The 22,309-nt window shown below is 31.9% G+C and overlaps 3 protein-coding genes across 6 annotated transcripts in view; 1 reads left to right on the forward strand and 2 right to left on the reverse strand.

The window, feature by feature from the left end:
- Nucleotides 1–285: 285 nt before the first annotated feature.
- LOC106055389 (uncharacterized) lies at nt 286–14,464 on the reverse strand. 3 transcript variants are annotated; one of them, XM_056025159.1, is made up of 13 exons: nt 14,223–14,464; nt 12,930–13,036; nt 12,484–12,608; nt 12,180–12,320; nt 11,844–11,945; nt 11,539–11,653; nt 10,474–10,589; nt 10,118–10,240; nt 9,056–9,149; nt 8,457–8,543; nt 7,946–8,023; nt 4,037–6,805; nt 286–3,931 (listed from the first exon to the last, which is right to left on the reverse strand). In XM_056025159.1, exons 1-12 carry the CDS (start codon nt 14,276–14,278, stop codon nt 4,053–4,055), a joined length of 3,897 nt encoding a protein of 1,298 aa, XP_055881134.1. In that variant the 5' UTR covers nt 14,279–14,464; the 3' UTR covers nt 286–3,931; nt 4,037–4,052. The 3 variants fall into 3 exon arrangements, with proteins under 3 accessions (XP_055881134.1, XP_055881135.1, XP_013067077.2); XM_056025160.1 differs by having other exon boundaries at nt 287–6,805; nt 12,192–12,320; XM_013211623.2 differs by having other exon boundaries at nt 287–6,805.
- A 285-nt stretch (nt 14,465–14,749) lies between these two features.
- LOC106055405 (dynein axonemal light chain 1-like) lies at nt 14,750–20,684 on the forward strand. Its single transcript, XM_013211656.2, has 10 exons — nt 14,750–14,892; nt 17,414–17,452; nt 17,790–17,896; nt 18,023–18,078; nt 18,571–18,626; nt 18,826–18,915; nt 19,171–19,224; nt 19,356–19,392; nt 19,586–19,672; nt 20,352–20,684. The coding sequence occupies exons 1-10, from the start codon at nt 14,890–14,892 to the stop codon at nt 20,384–20,386; spliced, it is 564 nt and encodes a 187-aa protein (XP_013067110.1). The 5' UTR covers nt 14,750–14,889; the 3' UTR covers nt 20,387–20,684.
- A 198-nt stretch (nt 20,685–20,882) lies between these two features.
- Nucleotides 20,883–22,309, reverse strand: part of LOC106055386 (uncharacterized) — a 30,004-nt gene continuing 28,577 nt past the window's right edge. For both annotated transcript variants that reach the window (XM_013211621.2, XM_013211620.2), the window contains exon 20: nt 20,883–21,680. In XM_013211621.2, coding sequence (XP_013067075.2) covers nt 21,541–21,680 — 140 coding nt within the window. In that variant the 3' untranslated portion in view covers nt 20,883–21,540. The remainder of the gene's footprint in view (nt 21,681–22,309) is intronic.

The following is a 22,309-nucleotide window of genomic DNA, read 5'->3' on the forward strand; positions in this document are numbered from 1 at the left end:
TATATATATATATATATATATATATATATATATATATATATATAATTGCATTGCTCTTGCCAATACCGGTACTGTCAATTATCTTTGGAGCTGGAGCCTTAAAGTACCTACTATTTAACTTCTATGGAACATGCTAATTTCTACTGCCCTGTGCCTTCCACCAGTTACCAGGTTACATAAATTACTTTAAAGTAACAATAAATAAATACAAAAATGATCCACATACCAGTACAAGCTAAGAAAATAATTGACAAATATAACACTGGGCAATGGTTAGGGTTATTTACATGAGAATTTTATTTTCAAAGTTTTGTGTGTGTGTGAATAATAAAGCATGCATAGTACTTAGATCTATAATAATCTGTAATAAAATGTCAGTTTTAATTATATATATATATATATATATATATATATAAATGTGTACTTTGATGTAGACTTTAAAATATATGCAACTAAACATATAAATTCTTAAACAAGTGAGACTTATTTTTCTTAAACATACAAATGTTTATACTAATTAAAATAGGCAAACAATCAAAAGACAGAAACTCAATGAATTTATGCTTGATAATAAAGTATAACCCCTCTGGGGTACCCCATGCTCACATATTACTTTGCATACAATCTAATGGAATCTCATGTAAAAGTTGTGGATTAACATTAATTAACAGAAACTGCCTATTAGATAGAAGTAAATGCATACACTATGCATAAAAAGTTTTTTAGGCATGACATTTCCCTCTATTGTATTCTTTGATGAAGTACTAACAAGACTTTTTAAAAAAAAAAAGCTTGCATTTCTCATTTTAGAAAACAATAATTCACTTTCAGAAGACCAAAAGTTGCCATTGCACTAATTTTGAGCACTATAAAAGTGACAGTGAAATCAGGATGTTCAATAGCTCCCATAGTTACACAAACTGTAGTTCCTAAAATTAGATCTAGATCCTTTCGTTCTTTTCTCATGTAAACATGGCCTAGATCAATGAAGTTATAATGCTTTCATATAGCTGGTCAACTTTTTTATTTTTGAGAGTCTTAAGTTTGTTTAAGGGCTACAATACATACACTACGGTCTAAATTGGTACCCAAGGAACATTTCTGCCAAGTTTTATCAAGATCGGTCAAACGGTTTTGATTTCTATACGGGGACATACATACATACAAACATACATACGCTTTACTTTCTACTTTATATATTAGATATATACATATTATATATGTGACAGTGCAATACCATCTTTCCCCTTGTGTGGAATGATAACTCTAAAAAACTGAAACTTCAACTCATCAAGTAGTGCTCTGTCAAAAGTAGACAAACTCATTGTATAGGATGGTCCATTCATCTTCACTGCTACATAATTTTCTGCCATTCATTAAGTTTGAACAGAGAGACCATGACCTTGACCTGACCCTGTGCATTGCGAAATGAACACATCCAGTGCATGTACATAACTATTAGACTAAAGGGAGTCAAGAAGAGAAACATCTCTAGTGTCATTTTGTTGGGATTTAAACAACTGGTTTGAAAAACTGTATATTCAAAATATTGAAAGAGACTAAATAAATCAATACAAAAAAACTTTTTACTGAAGAGATGAATTGAAAAACTCGTTTAAACTTGCTTATTTCAAACCAAACTTTACAGCTGTGGAAGCACATATATATGAAAATAGTTAAAACTTTGTAGCCTCAGGTTGTATACAAGACAGTTATGGGGGAAAAAAAGAGATTTCATTTGCAAGAGACTAATTTGTCATCAGATCAACTGTATGCGCATTATCTTATCATACATATCTACAATTATAATTACTATTATTAATTATAATCTTTACAAAAACAATTTTCAGAATAATCTGACAACTTTAACAAATATGTACAGTGTAATGAAAGTAAAGTCAAAATTGAACCTTTTAAAAAGCAATATTTCAGGTGTCAACATAATTGACAATTTTCATTAACACAGAGCTAGTTCACCTATCACAAAAGTTATGGACCCAGTCAGTACAGCCAGGTGAAGAGCCAAAAACTCATGTCCTTATTCTTTTAAAGCCCAACCTTACAAGTGAATACAATGAAGTGTGTATTCATTAAGTCAATGTTCTCCAGTAACTAATACATTGCTATTTACAATTCTGTTATGGCTGAATGTAGTCGGAAGACTTAATCACAGCATCAACAACCTCTCAGGGTGAGACATTATGAAACTATGGCAAAGCAATAGAGGCATCATCAATGTTGACCACCACCAAAAAAAAAGAAATGGATTTTGATAACAGAGAAACAACAGTTGTACACACTATGGTAGATGAAGATCTTGATGCCCATTCACCCTCTAGGGAGTACGATAAGACAGTTTCAGATGACTATGTAAATGTACTCATCTTTTTTTTTAAAAATAATTTCCCTTACTTCACACTAACAATAGCTCATTATGAAGGGCAGATCTCAGTTTAGTCTTTGCTAACTTGGAATTTATATCACAACATCAAGTTCTAGATAATATTAATAATGATTATCTGCCAATATTACAAACTGCCACACTTTCTGAAGTTTTTGCCAAAGCCACTAGGCTACAAAAGTTGCATTACATAAAAACAAATTGGGAGTTATGTCTTATACTTGTAAATAACAGCAACATTACTGAGTGCGCCTGAAGGTTCATCCCTAAAGTTTATTATTGCCCTTTGGCACAAATGAACAAGCTGGTTGCCACCTAGAAAACAGCAGTAGAAAGGTTTTAAAGAACCTGAACAATCCTATATTCAGACAGAAATACCATAGACTCAGAATATTCTACAAAATAATGAAAATAATAGTTTAGCACATCCAAAAATTGTAAATCCATTATTATCTCCCAAAGGCATAATCGTTTCCTTAGATATTGCCATTGCCACCTTATTTTGCTATTATAAACATGGCCAGGAAGATGTCCAGTGTCCAAGGCCATTGACAAGGTAAACAAAGCAGTTGACAATAAGAGACTGGAAGAGACCTAAGTATGAATGAACCTGACCTTTAGGATAGGTGAGTCTAATGCTGCCATTAGAAAATAGAAAAGTTCTGTGTCCAGATGATGTTTTGTGTAGAGAAGACTGCTGATAGGATGGTAAATGAATGGCTTATCTGAAGCTAGTTTGGGCTGGAATGTCCACAATAGATTAAGCCAAAATGATTATGAACTACATGGTAGATATATTCCACAGGCACATAAGCAGTCTTCATCCTATGTCATAGAAATATAAGAAATGGCTTAAGGCACTGAGTTGCTCTCAGATAAATGACTCTAAATCATTTACATGACACAACAGTGAAGATATAACTTTAAGATTTCATCTTTGACTCCATGGTTATTAGTTAATGAATTGATGAGTTAATTGTCATCAGGTAAAAATAATTATTCATGAAGGAAAACACTACAAAGGGATATATGATGCAAATGTTATCATTCTAAAGTATATAATTAAATTTAAAACTCCATTATTCAATAAGTACAATTTAAAACAATGGTACGACAAAATCAAAAGTATGTTACAGATGTTCTTACTTTACATCATTATATGTAAGGTTAAGATCTTCCTAGTTCTATTTGTCACCTTATTGTTTAGGTGGACTCTTGCTCTTGGTCTAATAAGTTTTACATAAATGACATTTGTACAATCTTAAGATTCATAACATATAATAGTTACTACTATATTAGTATTTTTTAAAATGCATTAACAGTTGTTAAAATATTCACAAGTAACGTGTATACCTGCCAAATGAATGTGTGTCAAGAGAAAATCAAGAAATGGAGTTATTCTTGAATAAAAGGGCAGGAAGGAGTTGGTCTATCTATTGTTTGCATTAAAGGACCAGTGTAATAGTGTGTGTGTAAGTCCTCATCATAGATTCACCTCTCAGTGTGTAAGTCTGCTCATCATAGATTCACCTCTCAGTGTGTAAGTCTACTCATCATAGATTCACCTTTCAGTGTGTAAGTCTACTCATCATAGATTCACCTCTCAGTGTGTAAGTCTACTCATCAGAGATTCACCTCTCAGTGTGTAAGTCTACTCATCATAGATTAAACTCACAGAGTCATTACTCTGATCCTCCTCACTGTCATCCACAGGGACATCTAAAATCTTGCTGACTTCATCATTGAGTGAGAAAGTTTCATTCATGGTAATCACATTGTTTTCTTTAGGGTCTGGCCTCAAGCACAGTTGTGACTTTTGGCCAGTTAAACTTGTCTCACTGGGACTTAATCCTGCATCTTCAGCATCTGAGTCGATCTGAGGTTGATTATGAGCTGCATTGCAATGTGGTGAAAAACAACACATTTTTTTGTTTCTTTTTTTATTGCATGTCTGTTTATAAGACAAATCTTGGTCTAGCTTTTGGTTTTCATATTTATTTACTGCAGTATTAGATCTAACATTTGTGATTTTACAGTTTGAAGAGTTTAGAACTTTATGAACATGCAATTTCTTACAAGTAGTAGCAACATTTGTAGTCATGCTTTGTGAAAGAGTGATGGTCATGTCTAGTTTTGAGCCAAGTGAAACAAATTTATTCTTTGAGAATTGATTAGGAGCTTGAGAAATGGGTTTAGCACAAGCAATTGCAGGGTTAGTAATTGTGTAACTTGTGTTTGGATGGTCTTCATGATCATTTTCGAAAGTTGAGCTTTCTTCCAAGCATTCAGGAGCGGAGGTCAGACTTTGATTTGAATTTCTGTGCAGATTTGTATTAGTATTGGTTTGATTGATCAAAGGCTCTCCACCCAAGTCAGACTTGTCAAAACTTCTATTACTCTGATTGAATGAAGATGACCTTGTTAGTGCATCACAGCAAGACAAGTTAGTGGGTGAAGTGGATTCATCTCTTTCCTGGCACGGCGGAAGGGAAAGGAAATGTTTGGTTTGACAGGGGGAAGCATCATAGTTGTCATCTGTTAGAAAATTCAAATTGCTACATGTGACAAGCTTTGTGTCAGTGGTTTCAACATAAGTAGTATTCATGTTATTGTCGTGTTTAGCAGCTTTTGGTATGGTATGATGAGCATCAGTAACTTGTATGTTGTTGCAAGCATGGTCATTATCTGAATCTTCTATAGGACTTTCCTCTATTATTTCCATGTCATCTTCTGGAAAATGTTCTTGGTATGACAAGTGCTGAGCTGCTCTTACATGCTGCTTATGTGTTTTCTTTTGATTTAGTCGACTTGTTTTCAATTTTCTTGACAGGTGACCTTTCAGTTTTTGTCTTGATGAGGCATCTCCAGGTTTGTTCAATGGACTTGTCAAATGACCTCTAGTTGGTTCTTTCAAACATTTATTGCTTGATGTCATCAGGCTACGCTTTATGGTATACGTCATATTTAAATCACGACCATTTTCTAACTCATCACCAGAGGACTCCTCAATCCTACAATGACAAGAATGTTGTAGATTGACATCTGAATTGTGACTTGTGACATCTGACGTGTCACTAAAAGGTGGACATTTTCCTGATAGGTTGTCATAATGACATTCTGTAGAGTTTTGACAAGAAGTTTTCATTTTCTTTTTATTACCATATTTCTGCTTAGGAGAGCTTCTCTTTCTGGGACAGCTTTTAGTAAGTAAATTACCTTGGATATTGTGACTTGGATTAACATAAGAATGAGTTGTGACAGATTGTTGATTTAATGGCAATAGGGCATCAACTCTATGATTGATGGGTGGGGTATCCAAAGGAAATTGACAGTTGCTTTTGTTATTGGTGGGCAAGCAATCCAAAAGTAATTGACAGTTGTTTTTATGATTGTAGGGGGGGCTATCCAAAGGTGATTGACAGCTGTTTCTCTGAAAGAAGGGTTGGATACCTAAAGGTAACTGACAGTTGTTTCTATGATTGATGGGTGGGCTATTATTCAAAGGTAATCTACAGTTGTTTCTTTGAGTGATGTGTGAAATATCTAATGGTGATTCACTTCTGTTTCTGTAATTTATGGTTGGATAATCCAAAGGCGAATGACTTTTGTTTCTGCACTTTGATTGTGATGTTGGTGTTGTTTTTTGTGGGGATGAATCTGTATGTTCTTTACATACCACAGTTAACGTATTCTGAAGTGAGTGAGTTCTACTGCTAGAATCATTCCCCAAATCAGGCTCTGCAAACAGATTCTTTGCAACTGAATATCTACAGCCTTTGATTTCATGTATTTCTTTGTGAGCATTTCTTTGGGAAGAGCTTTGAATGTAAGGGTCCAAGGAATGCATTGCTTGTGGTGAACACTTCTTTGCTGACTGCATCAGCCCATTATTTGTAGGGGAGCAAGTGAGATTTGACTGGAGACATTTACCATCCTGTTCCAACACTTCATCATTTGCAGTGTCCGTGATAAAACATGTATTGTGATTCTGAGGTCCAGGATGATGAACAATTTTTCTGAGCCATCGAATACATTTCTCTTCGCTGTTGACACCACTGTCCACAAGGGAAGTAGGGTTTTTAGGGTCTCTGATGTTTGGACATGGAGTCAGTATGGCTGCACAGTGTTCAAGTGTTTGGTGATCAAAGCATTTGCAGGGAGTGTGACAACGGGATGTCTTACAGGAGGAAAGTTTTGCTTCACTTTTAACACATTTTTGTTCAGTAATATCACAATGTTCACATTTCTTTAGTTCAGTCTTTGAGTTTACCAAAGTTTGTTTTGTAGTTCTCAGCTTAATCAAATTGTATGCTGACAGGTCACTTCTGCCAGTACAGTCAAGTGAAGCAGGAGTGAATTCATAATCTTTTTTATGAACAACTCCAATGGAATGAGGAGCAAAGCCTGGGGAGAAAACAAATCTATTTGAACAATGCAATGGTTAATTAAGAGAAGGGAACAAAAGTCTCTGAGATTCATAGATGTAGTGGTCCATTTGGGCACAATATGAGTAAAAATCAGAGGCACAGAGGTTTCCAAACTGTGGTCCTGGGTTCAAATCCTGGTGAAGACTGGGATCTTTAATTTTGGGATCTTTGGGTGCCTCTGAGTCCATCTAGCTCTAATGGGTACCTGACATTAATTTGGGAAAGTAAAGGCTGGCCACATGACACCCTCGTAAGCCATTGGCCACAGAAACAGATGACCTTTACATCACCTGCCCTATAGAGCGCAAGGTCCGAAAGGGGAAATTTATTTTTTATGCGTAAAAATCACAGAGAAATATAGATCTAGTGGTCCACTTGGTTGCAATATGAGTAAAAATCTCAGGGAGATATAGTTCTGGTAGTTCATAGGGCCACAATTCAGTTGTACTTAGGGCAGACAGCCTTAAGTTTGCAACATTAAACTTCTATGGCAAAGGATTCATAAAAAAAAATTGAATTTAAACTCATTGACTTCACCACAGTCCAAACACAAGACCCATGACTTGACTGGCAAGAGCTTCAATGGACTGTGGGTGTTTTTTTGGCTTAATACACTCTGTAATCATGAGTAAGACTATAGCCTTTGTATTGGCCAAATAGATTGGGATGTAAACATGAGCAGTGGAGACTAAAAGATGTGAAGTTTTGAAAGGAGTTGTTTCCCTTTTTTTTAAACTAGGAAATATTTTATTATTACAACTTGTTTTTCTACATATTTCTTCCTTGAAGTCGAAAGCTGTATATGGTGTGCATTTCAATAAAAGTTTTGTTAATTTTTGTTCAAAATGAAGTTTGTTAAAATAATAGGCCTGCAACAGTTTAGTTGGACTAGTCATCTGGCCCTACAATCCAACAACCATACATAAACACACACTACATACAAGTAAACCTACAAGTAAATCTAGATAAATTGAAAGAACAAAGAGAAAGACAGAGAGAGAGGGAAACAGACAGAGAGAAAGAGAGAGACAGAGAGAATATAAATATCGGAGGACAATAACAAAATAATAGACATTTGGGGAAAGTGGTCTGGGGAGGGTCAGGAGTTTGCTTTTACCTGTTAAATAAAATGGTATGCAAATATCAGCAGACATGAAAGGATGCTGCAGAGCTTGCCAGGGTGTCATTCTGTCTTCTGGAAGACAAGTCAAAAAAAAGGTTTACATTTGACAATCTGAATTAAAGGAGATTAAAGAAAAAGGCAACTTGGCACACATTTAAATGTACAATAACTGACTGTTAAAGTTTGTACATCTAATAAAGTGCTAGAAAAAAAACTTCTATGATGAAATTTATCTTCTAAAGAATTTAAAAAGATTTTTTTTGTGAGCTTTAAAAAAAAATAGTTCAAATAATAAGTGTAATATATATTGATGAAGTGAATGTAACAAGATGGTCAAAGTTTACTGGATTTACAATATTTCATTTAGAATATTTCACAATCATACTGCTCCCATAGCAGTGACAGGATTAAATAAAGTCTCTAAATCTTTTTGAAGTATCTTTTGCAAGTTCTGCATTTAAAAAATAATTTTTAAAAGAGATAATGAAAAAAAACAAAAAATTACCAGGATTTAAGGCTAGCAGGCCAGACAGAAAATTAGCAAACTGATAATTTTTTCTGTCTGTGAAAACTGTCATTAGACCCAAGGCTCCTGAAATAGCAAAAATTCATTAGAACAATGGACATACATTATTTAAATTATAAGGCCAATAGCAGATTGAAAAACATTGTGAAAAACATTGTGAAAATTAAAGGACAAATAATAATTTAGAGTTCTTTCTCTTAACTGCTTATTAAGAAAAATATTTTAAATTGACTTGGATCAGCTGGGAAAAGGGAGGGGCTGTGAAGGTTACCATGATAGTTTATTTTTGGAATGATTTTATATTTTAAAAAGTTGTAAGACTTAAATTTAAACTCGAGGGCTCATGCCTCCTCAATAACCAATGTGTTAGTGAAGTGTTTATGAATATAGAAGGATTCAGTTATCTATTGTTAGTTTCAAACTTTTAAGACACGACTTAATTCTCTACACAAAGTATAAAGGGAACTAGCTCAACTTATACCGCCACATGTCAAGTACTATTTCTTTTCCTTGTTTGATACCAAACAACAGTTTGGCATTTTGAAAAAGAACTTGGATAACATAAGTAAATAGCTAACCTCTTTTGGTTGGATCACCTGCAGGCTTTATGTCAGATGAATATTTGTCATTGGTACACATCTGAGTAGGTAGAGGACCTAACACAGATACAATCTGAAAATAGAAGGTCAGGAAATGTATAATTATATAAATAGCAGTGACTTTACACAGATACAACCAGAAGGTCAGGAAATGAAATTCTATAGATGAATGAAAGCACATTTTTGTGACTTTTGTGACTTGTATATTCTCTGAGTAATACAATTAACTGACTCTCATAGACTAATTTTCCTTATTAGCACCAAAGAACCATTAACTTTTCAGAATTTCCTAAATAGTTATATATATATATATATATCCAGAACATCACATGCAGGCACCAATAAAGCTAGAAATATAATGACCCCTTTAGCCCAACACTCAATACCACTCGTAAATCTGGGCCCCTTTGCAGAAGACAGGAATAAAAAAACAACAACAATAACTTGAGAAATGAGATGCTATAGCAGGCAAAAGCTGATAAAATAATTTAAGGAGCCATGATATCAAGGGGAGGGGGGATGCCTGGTGCTGTACCTATTACACCATTTATTCATGCAGAAGGGTTTAGAGTCCAAGACAGAGTGATGAAAAGATACTAACACTACAAGGTCTTACATTCTGGCTACACAAGTAAAGTCTGCTACATCCCACAGCAACACCATTAAAAATGGAAGGATAGAGTAAAAGTAAGTGGGGCATCATGACAAATTTTTATTTTTCAATAGAGACAAAGATTGATTGATCATCCCATTCTCAAGTGAAAGACCATTTTCTGAATGACTGCTGATATAAAATGCAAGTTCCCAGGGAATAATATCAAAGAGCAATTAGAGCATTAGATATATCGACCAATGCTGGACTAATTTAATCTTACTTCTTGTAAATGTAAAGCAGAAAAGATACAAATTAAAGTGGCACTATGTAACATAATGCCTACTGTAATGCTAAATATTACCTTCTAAAGTGAAACTGTGGGGATAAACATTTAGAGTAACCTCTTTAAGGCAAAAACAAAAAGTGCCTTTAGATCTATATGTTACCTTGTTTATTATCTCCAGTCTGTCTGCACCATTGAACAAAATCTGGCCAGTATAACACTCAAACAAAACACAACCCAGAGACCACATGTCTATTTCCATTCCAAATGGCTGGCCAAGATGCACCTTTAAACAAAAAAACAACAACAACTGTTAAGCAATGCACTGCACTGCACTGTAAAGTAAAATAAAATCATGTTATGTGGCTGTCTAGATGCACCTTTAAATAAACAACAAATACTGTAAAGCAATGCGGTGCACTTTAAAGTACTACAAAATCATGTTACAGTAGCTTATATGACCACCATACCAGCAATAATCTGCCTCTGGGATTTTATAAGGTAGGGAGCTCTACTGACCTCTGGAGCTCTGTAAGGTAAAGTTTGGATCTCAAAATCTGAGTGATACACAAAGGACTCTGATTTATTTAGAGCATTTCCAAAGTCAATCAGTGTAACTGTGTCAAGGTCTTCATCTAAAAAAAATAATTACATAAATAACATATGAAAAGCACAAGAAAAAAAAAAGAAAACAAAATTAAATAAACTTAATATAAAAAAAAATTTAGTCAGCTTCAAAGGAAGGTAATGTTTGGTTGCCAAGCAATAGGTGTAAAATGATTACATTTATGCGTTGAGTTACAAAGGATGATGTTGTGTTTTAAAAAGAAATTTGCAGATTCCCAATCATTATTCATGCTGACTGCTATTTCTCATTCTTCATTAACTCATCCAATTCATGAAAACATTCATCTCGTGCTGTACTTAACACCAAAGGAAACTTACTTTATTGTAGCTCATAACTAGATTGCATTCATATCTGCCATGACAAATGAGGATGCTCTATTTATTTAATTATGCAATAGCAACAATCTAGCTTTATTTACTTAACCACTATTTCCAGTTTTAAACAAGCAAAATAAAATAAGAAAAGATGTACTTTCAAAAACAAAGCTTATCAAAGGGAAAGAACTGCTAATTATTTGAAAATGGCAGGGTTAGCTCCCTTTCTGCCATATAAAACAAAATTAATTAATTAGTACTAATTGATTAATTTTTGGATTGATTCGTGTATTGTCATCGACTATGTATAATTATACGAAATTTCAACTAAATAGGGAGTGGGAGAAAAAATGTGTCAAAATACAATAAGGGGATTAAATCCATAAATATATCCACTCCCATTAAGTAGCAGTTATTCCCCCTTATTTTGATATCAAACAAAATAATTAATCACTGATAATTAATAGGCTACAATAAAAATATAAAACATAAGACAAACAAATATGCACACAAAAACAAAAGAATATGTCTAGTTTCAAACAATTTTACTTTAGGACAGAAGAAAGCCACATAAACATTACCTAATAAAATATTCACATTTTTACAAGAGTAAAATTACATTAGTAAAATCACTAAATTTACCATCCTCAACCAGAATGTTGTCAGGTTTAACATCAGCATGGATGACCTCCTGAGTTTTTAGAAATGCCAAAGCTGTTAAAAGCTGACGGCTGATTTTTCTCAATGCAGAATTTAACTGTTTTAAATTATAGAAAATATTTTGATTACATTCTTTTGATTTCTATTTGAAATGAATGTAAAGAAATTTTAGTTGTAGCAATTGTTATAAAAAAACATATTTTTTCCCCTTACAAAACAATATCAATTAGCCCTTTAAACATTCAATTATTAATAAATGAAACAATTAAACATAAATAGTAACTTGCCTTTTGTTCTGTTAGGCAAGTTTCTGTCAAGACATGAGTGATTGGTCTTGAATCATAACAAGGAAACACCAAACAAATATGTCCTTCATGACAAAATGAATTCTGAAAAAAATAATGACCTTCATTAAAGAATATTTAAATACAGAATGGTGTCAATGACTAAGATGTAATGAAATTTAGTTATTATCTTGTAATTATTAAACGACTAAATTTTTGTTGTTCAATGTTTCTATCACTTTTGTTTTTTTCATCTACGACAATCAGAGTAGCATCAGGAAGAACTTAGTCGTCAAAATACAAAAAAAAGTAATCCAAGATAATAAAACTTTAAATTACCAATAACCTAACTGTATGTGAAGCTTGACTGTGGTCCACTGAGGTTAATCTACGCAGTGTAAAGACTTCTTTTAAACCAGCAGCCAAGTAAGTTGTGTGAACCACCTTGATAATCACCAACTGATTTTCTTGGAAACTATCCTTGAAAAAAAAAATTGTGCTCTATTGTACAAGTAATTTCTACCATAATTGTCACAATTCTATGTCATTCAAATATATGTCATTCACAGTCATTCTCATATCATCCATAAGTCAATCCCTGTAATTCTTATATGTGCCATTCAATCTGTTATGTAAACATTACTTGAGCTTTGATAAGCACTGCTGACTGGCCTTTGTTGGCGACACAACATTGAATGATATATCTATCAGCAAGCAAAACATTCCGCTTGGGTTTCAAGTGTCCATTTACATCTGTTTGGGTTTGGGCTAAAAAAAATAATTAAAAAAAAAAAACTCTTTTTTTTTTCGATATTAAGAACTGGGTTCACATAAATTCTAAGTAAATTTAAAGTGTTCAGAAAGACAAGAGCTGCGTTAAAGAAGGATGAACACCATAATGTTTTCAAGTCAGGATTTCAAAAATGTTAATTAATGCTTAATCTATATTATAAATTCAAGTGAGCTTAGCAAAACCTTCACAATATAATACCCAATTAGATCAACTCAAAAGAATGCAAAATATGATTACATTTATTATGTTTAGAAAATTAAAGAACAGAACAATTTTAGCCCAAAAGTTGTTCTTACCATGGCTAGTTCCATCTTTAATTCTTCTGTATAGTAATTTTAATCCAGCTGTTACTTTGGAGACAATGTGTACAGAAGGTACAAAAACTGTGTTTGGTCCATTCTCTCTTTAGAAAAACAAGATGATAATAATTGATGAAAATAAGATTTTTATTTTCTTTTATAGCATTTTTTTCATGTAGAAAAAAAGATGGCCTTACTCAACCTTCCCTAAAATATTCAGCCATCATTAAAACATTCAATGTAGTTCACAAATAGAACTTTCTATTCAGGTTTCTCAAAATTTTTGTTGGAAGCTGGCATTAGAATGAGAAGTATATATACAATTTGCTTTAATTTTAAATCTATTATCTAGGCATTTTACAACTTTTTAGACAATGTGACAATGTTTGGCACATCATGGTAATAAAATTAGAATCTATCTATCAACCACTAATTACAGTGGAGAGAAAATTCAAGTTGAAAAAAAATAATTTCAAAATCAATGTATTTTATGAATTTATTTATGTCATTGTTTCTAAATATTAGCGATACATTTCCTTTCTTGTACCCAGCAGGGATGTTCCCTTTCTTTTTACCCATTCACATCACTTTTGGTTTAACACCTAGAAAGCACTTAACAAAATTATGTAAGAAAATGTTACAAAATAAATCAATGCAATTTATATTTCCCAGCCTAGAGTTATATCCCTCTCTGATAGAGATGTATTTTCAATGTTGACTGATAAAGGAATATTAGAAAAAAACACTTATTTACACTGATAGGCTATGATATATATGCACAATTTCTGTGCCTATTTCAATTTAGAGGCATTTTAGATAAGTAATGTTTAGCTGAAACCTCACACAATGGTATCAAAAAAAAAAAAATATATCCTCTACCCCAGACCTACCCTCGTCATACCAGTGCACTTTTAAATTTAAGCCCATTGGATGTAAAACCCAAGTTTTTTTTTTTAGAGTAAATGAAACAAATTGTGTCTGAACTATAAAGAAATGGACTCTAAAGGACCTTAAAAAAGACAAGAGTAATATAATAACTATAAACAAGTTCCATCAGTCCATCATTCATAGTCATAGCTATCAATAAATTCAATTTCAAAATAAAGGTTCACTTGACTTGAACAAATATCAGAAAATAGGGGGTGTTTGCTCTAGACCAAAATGACTATAGTTATAGACTTAAGATTAGTATAGAATAATAGATCTAGATCTATATTTTTTAATACACTAGATATAGATATGTACTATGTAGGGTATATTGGTCGACCTTCTCTACTGTCTAGAATCTACCTGCTTAATGATGGTCGAGAGAATGAGCTTATTTGTAGCTCTAAATCTAGCTCCATTATTAATAAAAATTGAATCAGCAAAGAAAAAAAAAACAAAGCAAAAATTATGTAGAATGATTTCTAGAAATCTAGATCTATAACTGGATATAGATTTAAAAACCGCTAGAACTAGAGTCTAGATCTAGTCTAGCCTAGCTAGATTTAAATTGTTTAGCACCAGGATCTTGAATGTTTACAATTAAATTAAAATGTTATTTACATAGGTAAGGTATTAGAGCCAGCAGTGAATGTATTTTCACAGACCTATATATATTGTTTGTATACATTTATATTTATAGGTCTGTGATTTTTTTTTATTTATTTAAAATATAATTTTGATACAAAAATACAGCTATAGGCAGATCTATATCTGGACTAGATCTTCAAATTATTACTGCTTAAAATATTTAAGAATATAAATTAAAAGATTTATATGCTTCATATAAACATTTCTTCATTACTTATATTTAAAAAATGAGAATTCTTTTTTGTCTAGTCTCGCGCAAAATGTGTCATGGCAACGTATGTGCAATGATTGTGCATCGTCTATTTTTGTTTTTCTTCTACATCTAGATCTAGATCTAGTTTAACTGTAGTGGGATTGTGAAATACATGTACAAGATTTCATTATGGTACGGCTTTAGTATACTTACATTTCTTATCTTTATATTAGATGATTTCTGAAGTGTTAAAATCTTAATTCGATTGAGAACTCTTAAATTAGAGTAACACCGTTATAACGACTTTACTATTACATTTACAGTAATTACACTATTTTCACTAATACTATAATTTATAATCACTGTTACCTTTATTTTATGATGGTTTCACCTGCCAAGTAGCCCATTGTGGCAAGCTGTCAGAGGAATTTCCAGTCTTAACAGGAGTCAAACTGGGATGTATTCTTTCACTATTCCTGTTCGGAAGTGTTCCTTCTAGTATTGGATTGGGTCACAAAAGAAGCCTACACGCTAATACTATAGTCTCTAATTCAGGGAAAGGAATCCAATGGACTGTCACACAAAAACTGGAAGATCTGGAATTCGCTAATGACATAGTCTTATTATCACACAGACTACAGGATATGCAAGAAAAGGTCACAGCTTTAAGTGAATTAGGAAAAAGAGTAGGCCTCAAAATAAACCAACAAAAAACAAAAGTAATTAAAGTAAACAACAAACAAATTGGAGACATAGAACTGGATTCTCAGACCATAGACCAAGTAGATAATTTTATATACCTTGGGAGTGTAGTCAAAGTATCAGGTGGAACAGATGAAGACATTAAACGTCATATAAATCTAGCACTTCAGACATTTACACAGCTAAAACCAACCTGTAAATCTCCTCACATCTCAAACAAGTCTAAAATAAGAATCTTTAACTCTAATGTCAAGGTGGTCCTACTGTATGGTTCTGAAACATGGAGAACAACTGAAGCGACAACAAAAAAAAAAGTACAGACCTTCATCAACAGATGCCTGAGAAATATCTTAAAAATACACTGGTACAACAAAGTAGAAAACACCAAACTGTGGGAGATGTGTGGGCTGAAAAATATAGACGTGAAGATCTTAGAGAGGAAGTGGAGATGGATTGGTCACACCCTTAGAGGTTTGGAAAGAGCTGGAAAGCAATAAAAAAACTAGCAAGAGACCGTGGAGAGTGGCATGTTTTTACTGAGGCCCTATGTACCATGAGGAACTCAAAGGAATGATGATGATTACTTAGAGACTATTCATGAGAGATTTGAGAGAAGAATACAAAGTAAAGTAGCTATATATTAGATCTAATACATAAAACACTAAACCATAACTTAAATATAGAAAAACAAAAACTAATGCCTAAGGAAATTCTCAGAAAGGTAGAGGCACATTTCTTATTCGTACAAGTGCTCCTTCTTCCCTAGTGTCATTAGAGAATGGTTGCATGATTCAGCCAGGAAGCCAATGATTTATCAGAGTTAAAGTCATTGATTAACTTGCATGACTAGAATTAGCACATAAAATGCGTAGGACACAATTATCTTCTTTTTTGAAGAAACATTTGTAATATATAAGATAAGATTTTTAAAGAAAATTCTACTGATTACTCTCATAACTTTTATATAAGGCTTATATAGATTAGTAGATTTAGATTATAATGTTCTCTAGATATTTAGAATCTAGAATAGTATGAGTTTTCTTGAGAATATTGTGATCCACTACAATACAATAGATATTAGATAGATTCAGTGCAGATACTAAATCATAGTAAATCTATTTTAAGTAATAGTATTTCTAGATACTTGAACATAATCTAAATCAAATGCTCTGTTCTAGTTCTGACTGATTTGTAACTTTTTGAGGTTTCTTCAAAAAATGAAGATTATTATGTTCTAGCCCAAACTTCCTGCAGGATGACAGGAGATAGCAGAGGGCAGGATAAAACCTGGATCATTGAAATAATAGTCCGGAGTGCATACCATACACTGGATGAGTATCATGAGATAAGACCAGGAAGCATTTCTATATGTTATAAAAGTAGTACAGTACAAACTATTGAAAATTAAAATAAGAAGGACACATTTCTTTATTTTCTAAAATTTTTTAGTCCTCACCAAGTGGTCATTGTATAATGAGCAGAAGCAGAGCTATACATTCTTTTAAGGTTAAAAAAATTGACTATTAAAATGCAGCGTTCTGTCAAAAATAGTTGTTAATAAAGTTAAATAATGTTATCAGATGAACATCTTTATCCTCTGAGCGCAACTTTTATTTTAGGGAAGATGCTAAATGGGTCTACTTTTTGGACTGTTTGGAGCTTCAGTCTCTGTAGATGGCTAAAGAGATGAGAAAATTGATCTAAAAAGAGGCTCTGTAAAGAAATATAAATTAATTCGAAGAGAAAGCTATATGTTTCATTGTTAAGTCCAGTATTTTCAGGCCACCCTCTTATCACACTGGTGGTAAATGGTAGAATCATTGATACACTTTTTAGGACTAAACTGTTTACAGTTTATCTACATGTGATGATTGAGTCAGTACCTTTCTGAGTTCAAAGGTCTAAAAGAGCTTTTCAAAGAGATCTAGCATATTTTTTGAAACCTAGTCACAATTACTAATCCATTTTGTAATAGATATATTACTTAATTTTTTTCTTGTTATTTGTTTAGTCTAAAGGAACTACAATCAAGGAGGCTCTTGCAAAATTTGTAAGTAAAAAGAGTATTTATATCATTAGCTATATTATTCATTATTATAAGATTTTCAATAAAAATTTTAAAAATAAATTTGAAACAGTAAAATAAATACTACTTACAATTTGGACATTTGATTGTAACCTAATAAAATGGTAAGCCATTATGTCAAGACATTAAAAAGAAATGCTTGTCTTTTTTTCAACACTTCAGCAAACAGTTTTACTTGAATTGTCGCCAGTTAGTTTACTTAGGTTACTTTAAATCTAGAAAGAAGTAATCTTCTTTTGATACATACACTTTTATCAATTCATGAAAACAACAACCTTATAATATGATGTATAATTTGCAGGAAGAAAAAAATGGCAAAGCTAGTGAATGTAAAGAAGTTAAACTTATTGGAATCTGCCCTCCTATTGAAAAGATGGATGCATCCTTGTCAACACTGACCAATTGCGAGTAAGGGCAGTATTACACTATAATTACAAAATGAACAAAAATGGTTAGAATATAAGCTTATATTTTGTGAAAAACATTTGAATGCCACTTAAAATTAGATCAATCTCTTTTTTTTTATTATTTTAGAAGGCTTTCATTGTCTACAAATGCTATTGAGAAAATCGCTAATTTGAATGGGCTCAGTAAGTTATTTTTTTTTTATATTAATCTCCAACAAATTACATTGAAATATAACATGTAAGACTGATATGATTACTTATCAACATTTTGAAATTGATAAGCAACATTTAAAAAAAAAATCTTATCAGGTTTGTTATACCATAGTATCCATCTTGAAATTATAGATTTATTAGATAGATGGTGTTAAGTATCATAATGCTTGTTTCTCTGGTCAATAATTTATGAGGGCATCAGATGAAAGGACCAACTACTATTACTTTCTCAAACTAATGTAAGAGACCTATTAAATAATTAGATTTAGAAAAGTAGTCTAGGTCTACTTAAATTTCAAATTAAAAGAAAACTAAGTATTGTTACAGAAATAACACCTTGAGAGTAAGACTTAAATTTGTTCCATTCTATTGATAATTAATTAACTGATTAATATGTATATAATAATCTCACACATTTCCACTTGTATCATTATAATTATTTTTTGTCACAACTTGTTTCAGAAAATCTGAAAATATTATCCCTCGGGAGAAATAACATAAAAAGTTTAACTGGTCTGGTATGTAAATTTGTATCATTATCAGTAATCAAAACAAATTTAAGTCTTGTTTTTTCTTTTTTAAATTTAAATAAGGCAAGTAATTTTCATAGTTTAAAAACTTGAGGCTCTGTTTCATGTTCAAATGATATTGAAAAAAAATTTACTCAATACTAATAGACTTTCTCCTAAAATTAGAATGTTTCCCTAACTTTGCCAGGAAGCAGTAGGTGATACTTTAGAGCAGCTTTGGATCTCTTATAACTTGATTGAAAAATTGAAAGGCATAAACGTTTTGAAAAAATTAAAGGTCAGTAGATTATATTACTTTAAAAGTTAATAGTAATGGGTCTAACTAAAAGATTTATACAAAGATATGTTTTCATGTCCAAAGTGTCAATTTTATTCTAGCATTAATTTGTTAGAAGCAATAAAGAAAAATTTTTAGCCTTTATTTTCTGCATTCCGAGTTTCTCATTTCTATGATTTGAAATAAAAAAAAAAAAAACACAATATCATAACTATCAAAAAATAGATTGTGACTTATTTATGTCATTTTCCCCAGATTCTCTGGATGTCTAATAATAAAGTGGCAGAATGGACTGAATTTAACAAACTAGTAAGAACCTTTTCTTATGAATCAACACACATCCGAGGCTATTTTAATACCCAGACTTTTGTTTAGACATTCTACTTATTAGTTTTGGAACAGGATTTTTTAACATAATGATTATTTATATTTTTTAATAGGCAGAAATGGCATGTTTGGAAGATCTTCTGTTTGTAGGTGAGTTTCTTTTTTTTCATCCAATAATGTCATATCTTTATAAGTTAAATATAGATTAGTTGGACTAATTGGTTTTATTCTCATGTAAAACTTAATACGGTATCTAAAATAGTTTCATGCTGACATTTTATCCTTTTGTTATAAAGATTAAATTTTAAAAAATGCTTATTATAGTAAATTTGTTTTTGTAAAGGCAATCCATTAGAAGAGAAACATTCAGCAGAAGGAACATGGAAAGATGAAGTTGCTAAAAAGCTGCCGAAACTGAAGAAACTAGATGGTGTGTTATCAAATCATTTTATATTTTATCAACTTATGATAATAAGCTCATTTATAATGAAGGCCACTATGCATCTTAAGTTCTGTGCCAAAGCATATAAGTTGGATTAATTCATGGAGGTTTCAATATATAATTAGTAGAGTTGTTGAGGCATATTCTCTTATGCCATAACTTATCTGCTGTTGTCACTGCATACTGCAATGAGTTTCTGTTATTGTTTTGATCTTTTAGCCCATGTTTCAAAGCCATTTTGATAAAAACAAACTCACTTTTGACATTGAGTTGTTCCCCTTACACTGCAGGTTGTTTAAATAGCACTATGTAAGATTTGCATGTTTATAGATTCTACACTATAGTTCAAAACATTCCTGACTGTGAGTGACTCAATACAGCCACATACAGTGGAATGGTTCAAGGAGTTTCAAAATAATTTGTAACAAATAATCCTGAACTTAATCCAGTCAGCTACTAAAAACTGTATTTCTTTTGTGAAATAATAAGATTTAATATTAGTTCTCAAAGCATTTGTAGGGCATGAAAAGTCTTTTTTTTTAAAAATCTGATCCATAGGCTAGTTACATTTGAATGGTGTTGATTAAATAGAAAGACATAACTAATTCCCGAAAGGATCCCAGATTAATGACATTTTGTATTAGTTTTACATTCTGTTTTCTTTCAGGCGTGCCTATTGTACGACAAGAAGAAGAGGAATAAGAAGCTGTATACAATTACAAGAAAGGAAGCACATGTTATGAAAGATTGTATGAATGATTTAATTTGATGGAGTTGATGTAGTATGTTATGTTTCCGTTTAAAGTCTGTACATGTAAGAAAACAAAACGTTCATGTACCAATAATTATGTTTTGTATTTTTCATGTTTGATTTTATTACTGTAATTTATAGGCCTACAAAATCTTTTTTTTTTTATTAAAAAAAAAATTCTACTGTAATATATAGGCCTATGGAATCTTTTTTAAAATTTCTACTGTAAATAAAACATTTTTAAATCAGTGCAATTTGTTTAAATGAATTTTGTTTAAGTGTTAATAATAATGTATATTTCTTTTATCAAAATTAATTTAATTAAAATAAAATGTCCACGATTACTAAGCTAATTAGCACAACCTTGACCAGGCAAAGATGAGTCTTTCAATATCATTTACTAAATAATACCCCCCTCCCTCAGGATTCATAAAATAAAAATTAAGCTTCTATTGAGATAAAAACTTTAATATCAAATATATTTCAAATGTGCATACATTATGTCACACAGTCATGTAAGTCAGCTTTATTTACACACATAATATCACAGAAGCATGATAAATAAATGAAAAACACACTATCACAGAAGCATGGATAATAAATGGAAAATCACAGTATCACAGAAGCAAAATGGCAAAATCATGACTTTGACCTAAGTTCTTGAACATAAATGAATGTGAGGCCAATGTTTGGTAACAGCTAAGGCACAGAGAAGACGGAATGCTTTAAAACATGAAAGTACCTTAAAGGTAGACTACATTTTTAAATATTCTGTGGCATGCCAAAGCAAATTTTAAATATCTGTCACTGGCATATTAATAGTGCTTCTGTAAAAGTGTTTAGTAACATCTAAAAATCATTCACTTTTTAAACTATGTCATTGACTTAAGTAGCTCCAGTTCATAGTTACAGTGATGTAGTAAAACTAATCTATGAGTAAAAAAGAAAGAATGTTCAGGGAGTCAACAATGTTAGGAATTGGAAAATGTTTGCTAGAATGTAACATGTATAAATCCTATTTGTTGGACTTTATATTCATAAATAGATATAAATACTACTATAGGTTACACAAAAATTAAAACATATTTTACATAGTTTTCTTTTATTAAATCCAAAATTTGAATTTAAAAAATGCCTGCATATCTGGGTCATCTACTGGTTTGTTGTGTATTCCTGCATAGATTGTTCTTAGGACATCATTCTTGTACCTCTGTTCTAGTATCTTGGTGTACTTCTCCAAAACACCTTCAAGAAACATACAATGTTATTATAACATTTTTGAGCAAATAATTTTTATGCTCTTTAATTAAAACGATCTGACCTGTGACGTAACATACGCTGCTATTTACCAAACGACTGTGCGCACATGGAGAGTGAGGAAGGTGTGGGTGCGGACAGGAGGAGGGTTAGAGAGTCAGCATGTGTGCGTGGTGTCCCACAGAGAAGATTTCTTGTTCTCCCACCCCCTTTTTTTCTGAGCTGCGCTCTGTGGCCACAAAAGTTACGTGCGAGACTCTAGTCAGACTTGCAGAAATAAAAGAGTTATCTTTCCATGACTTTTTCATCGAGGTTTAGAGAGTCTGCATGGGTGGGCAATGTAGAAAATTATATATACAGAAGATGGAGATTTTCATACTACAGACCTGCTCTTTATTCAGATTCTAATTTTAAAATTGATTCTAGTGCTTTTAAAAAATGTAGGGCTATGGTTTATCAATACTTCTGTTTTCTGTACATTAGAATCACAAAAAATCTTGTTATTAATGGATCTGCCTCCATTGTTAAAAAATATTCAATATTTAATAATGTTAACATGAAGCATACATAAATAAAAGCAAAGAAAAAGCTTTAACCTAATTTACTTAAAAGTAAAA

The sequence above is a fragment of the Biomphalaria glabrata genome, chromosome 3, assembly GCF_947242115.1.
Source record: "Biomphalaria glabrata chromosome 3, xgBioGlab47.1, whole genome shotgun sequence".
NCBI lineage: Eukaryota > Metazoa > Mollusca > Gastropoda > Planorbidae > Biomphalaria > Biomphalaria glabrata.

What these genes read in the sequence shown, in the direction of transcription:
- LOC106055405 (XM_013211656.2), top strand. An exon ending in TCAACACTGACCAATTGCGA is followed by an intron (nt 17,897 to 18,022) that starts GTAAGGGCAGTA and finishes TTATTATTTTAG; the next exon opens with AAGGCTTTCATTGTCTACAA. An exon ending in GGAAGATCTTCTGTTTGTAG is followed by an intron (nt 19,393 to 19,585) that starts GTGAGTTTCTTT and finishes GTTTTTGTAAAG; the next exon opens with GCAATCCATTAGAAGAGAAA.
- LOC106055389 (XM_056025159.1), bottom strand. Translation starts at nt 14,278, where the DNA reads ATGGAGCTAGATTTAGAGCTACAAATAAGCTCATTCTCTCGACCATCA. An exon ending in CAGTGCTTATCAAAGCTCAA is followed by an intron (nt 12,321 to 12,483) that starts GTAATGTTTACA and finishes TTTTTTTTCAAG; the next exon opens with GATAGTTTCCAAGAAAATCA. An exon ending in CACATACAGTTAGGTTATTG is followed by an intron (nt 11,946 to 12,179) that starts GTAATTTAAAGT and finishes TATTTTTTTCAG; the next exon opens with AATTCATTTTGTCATGAAGG.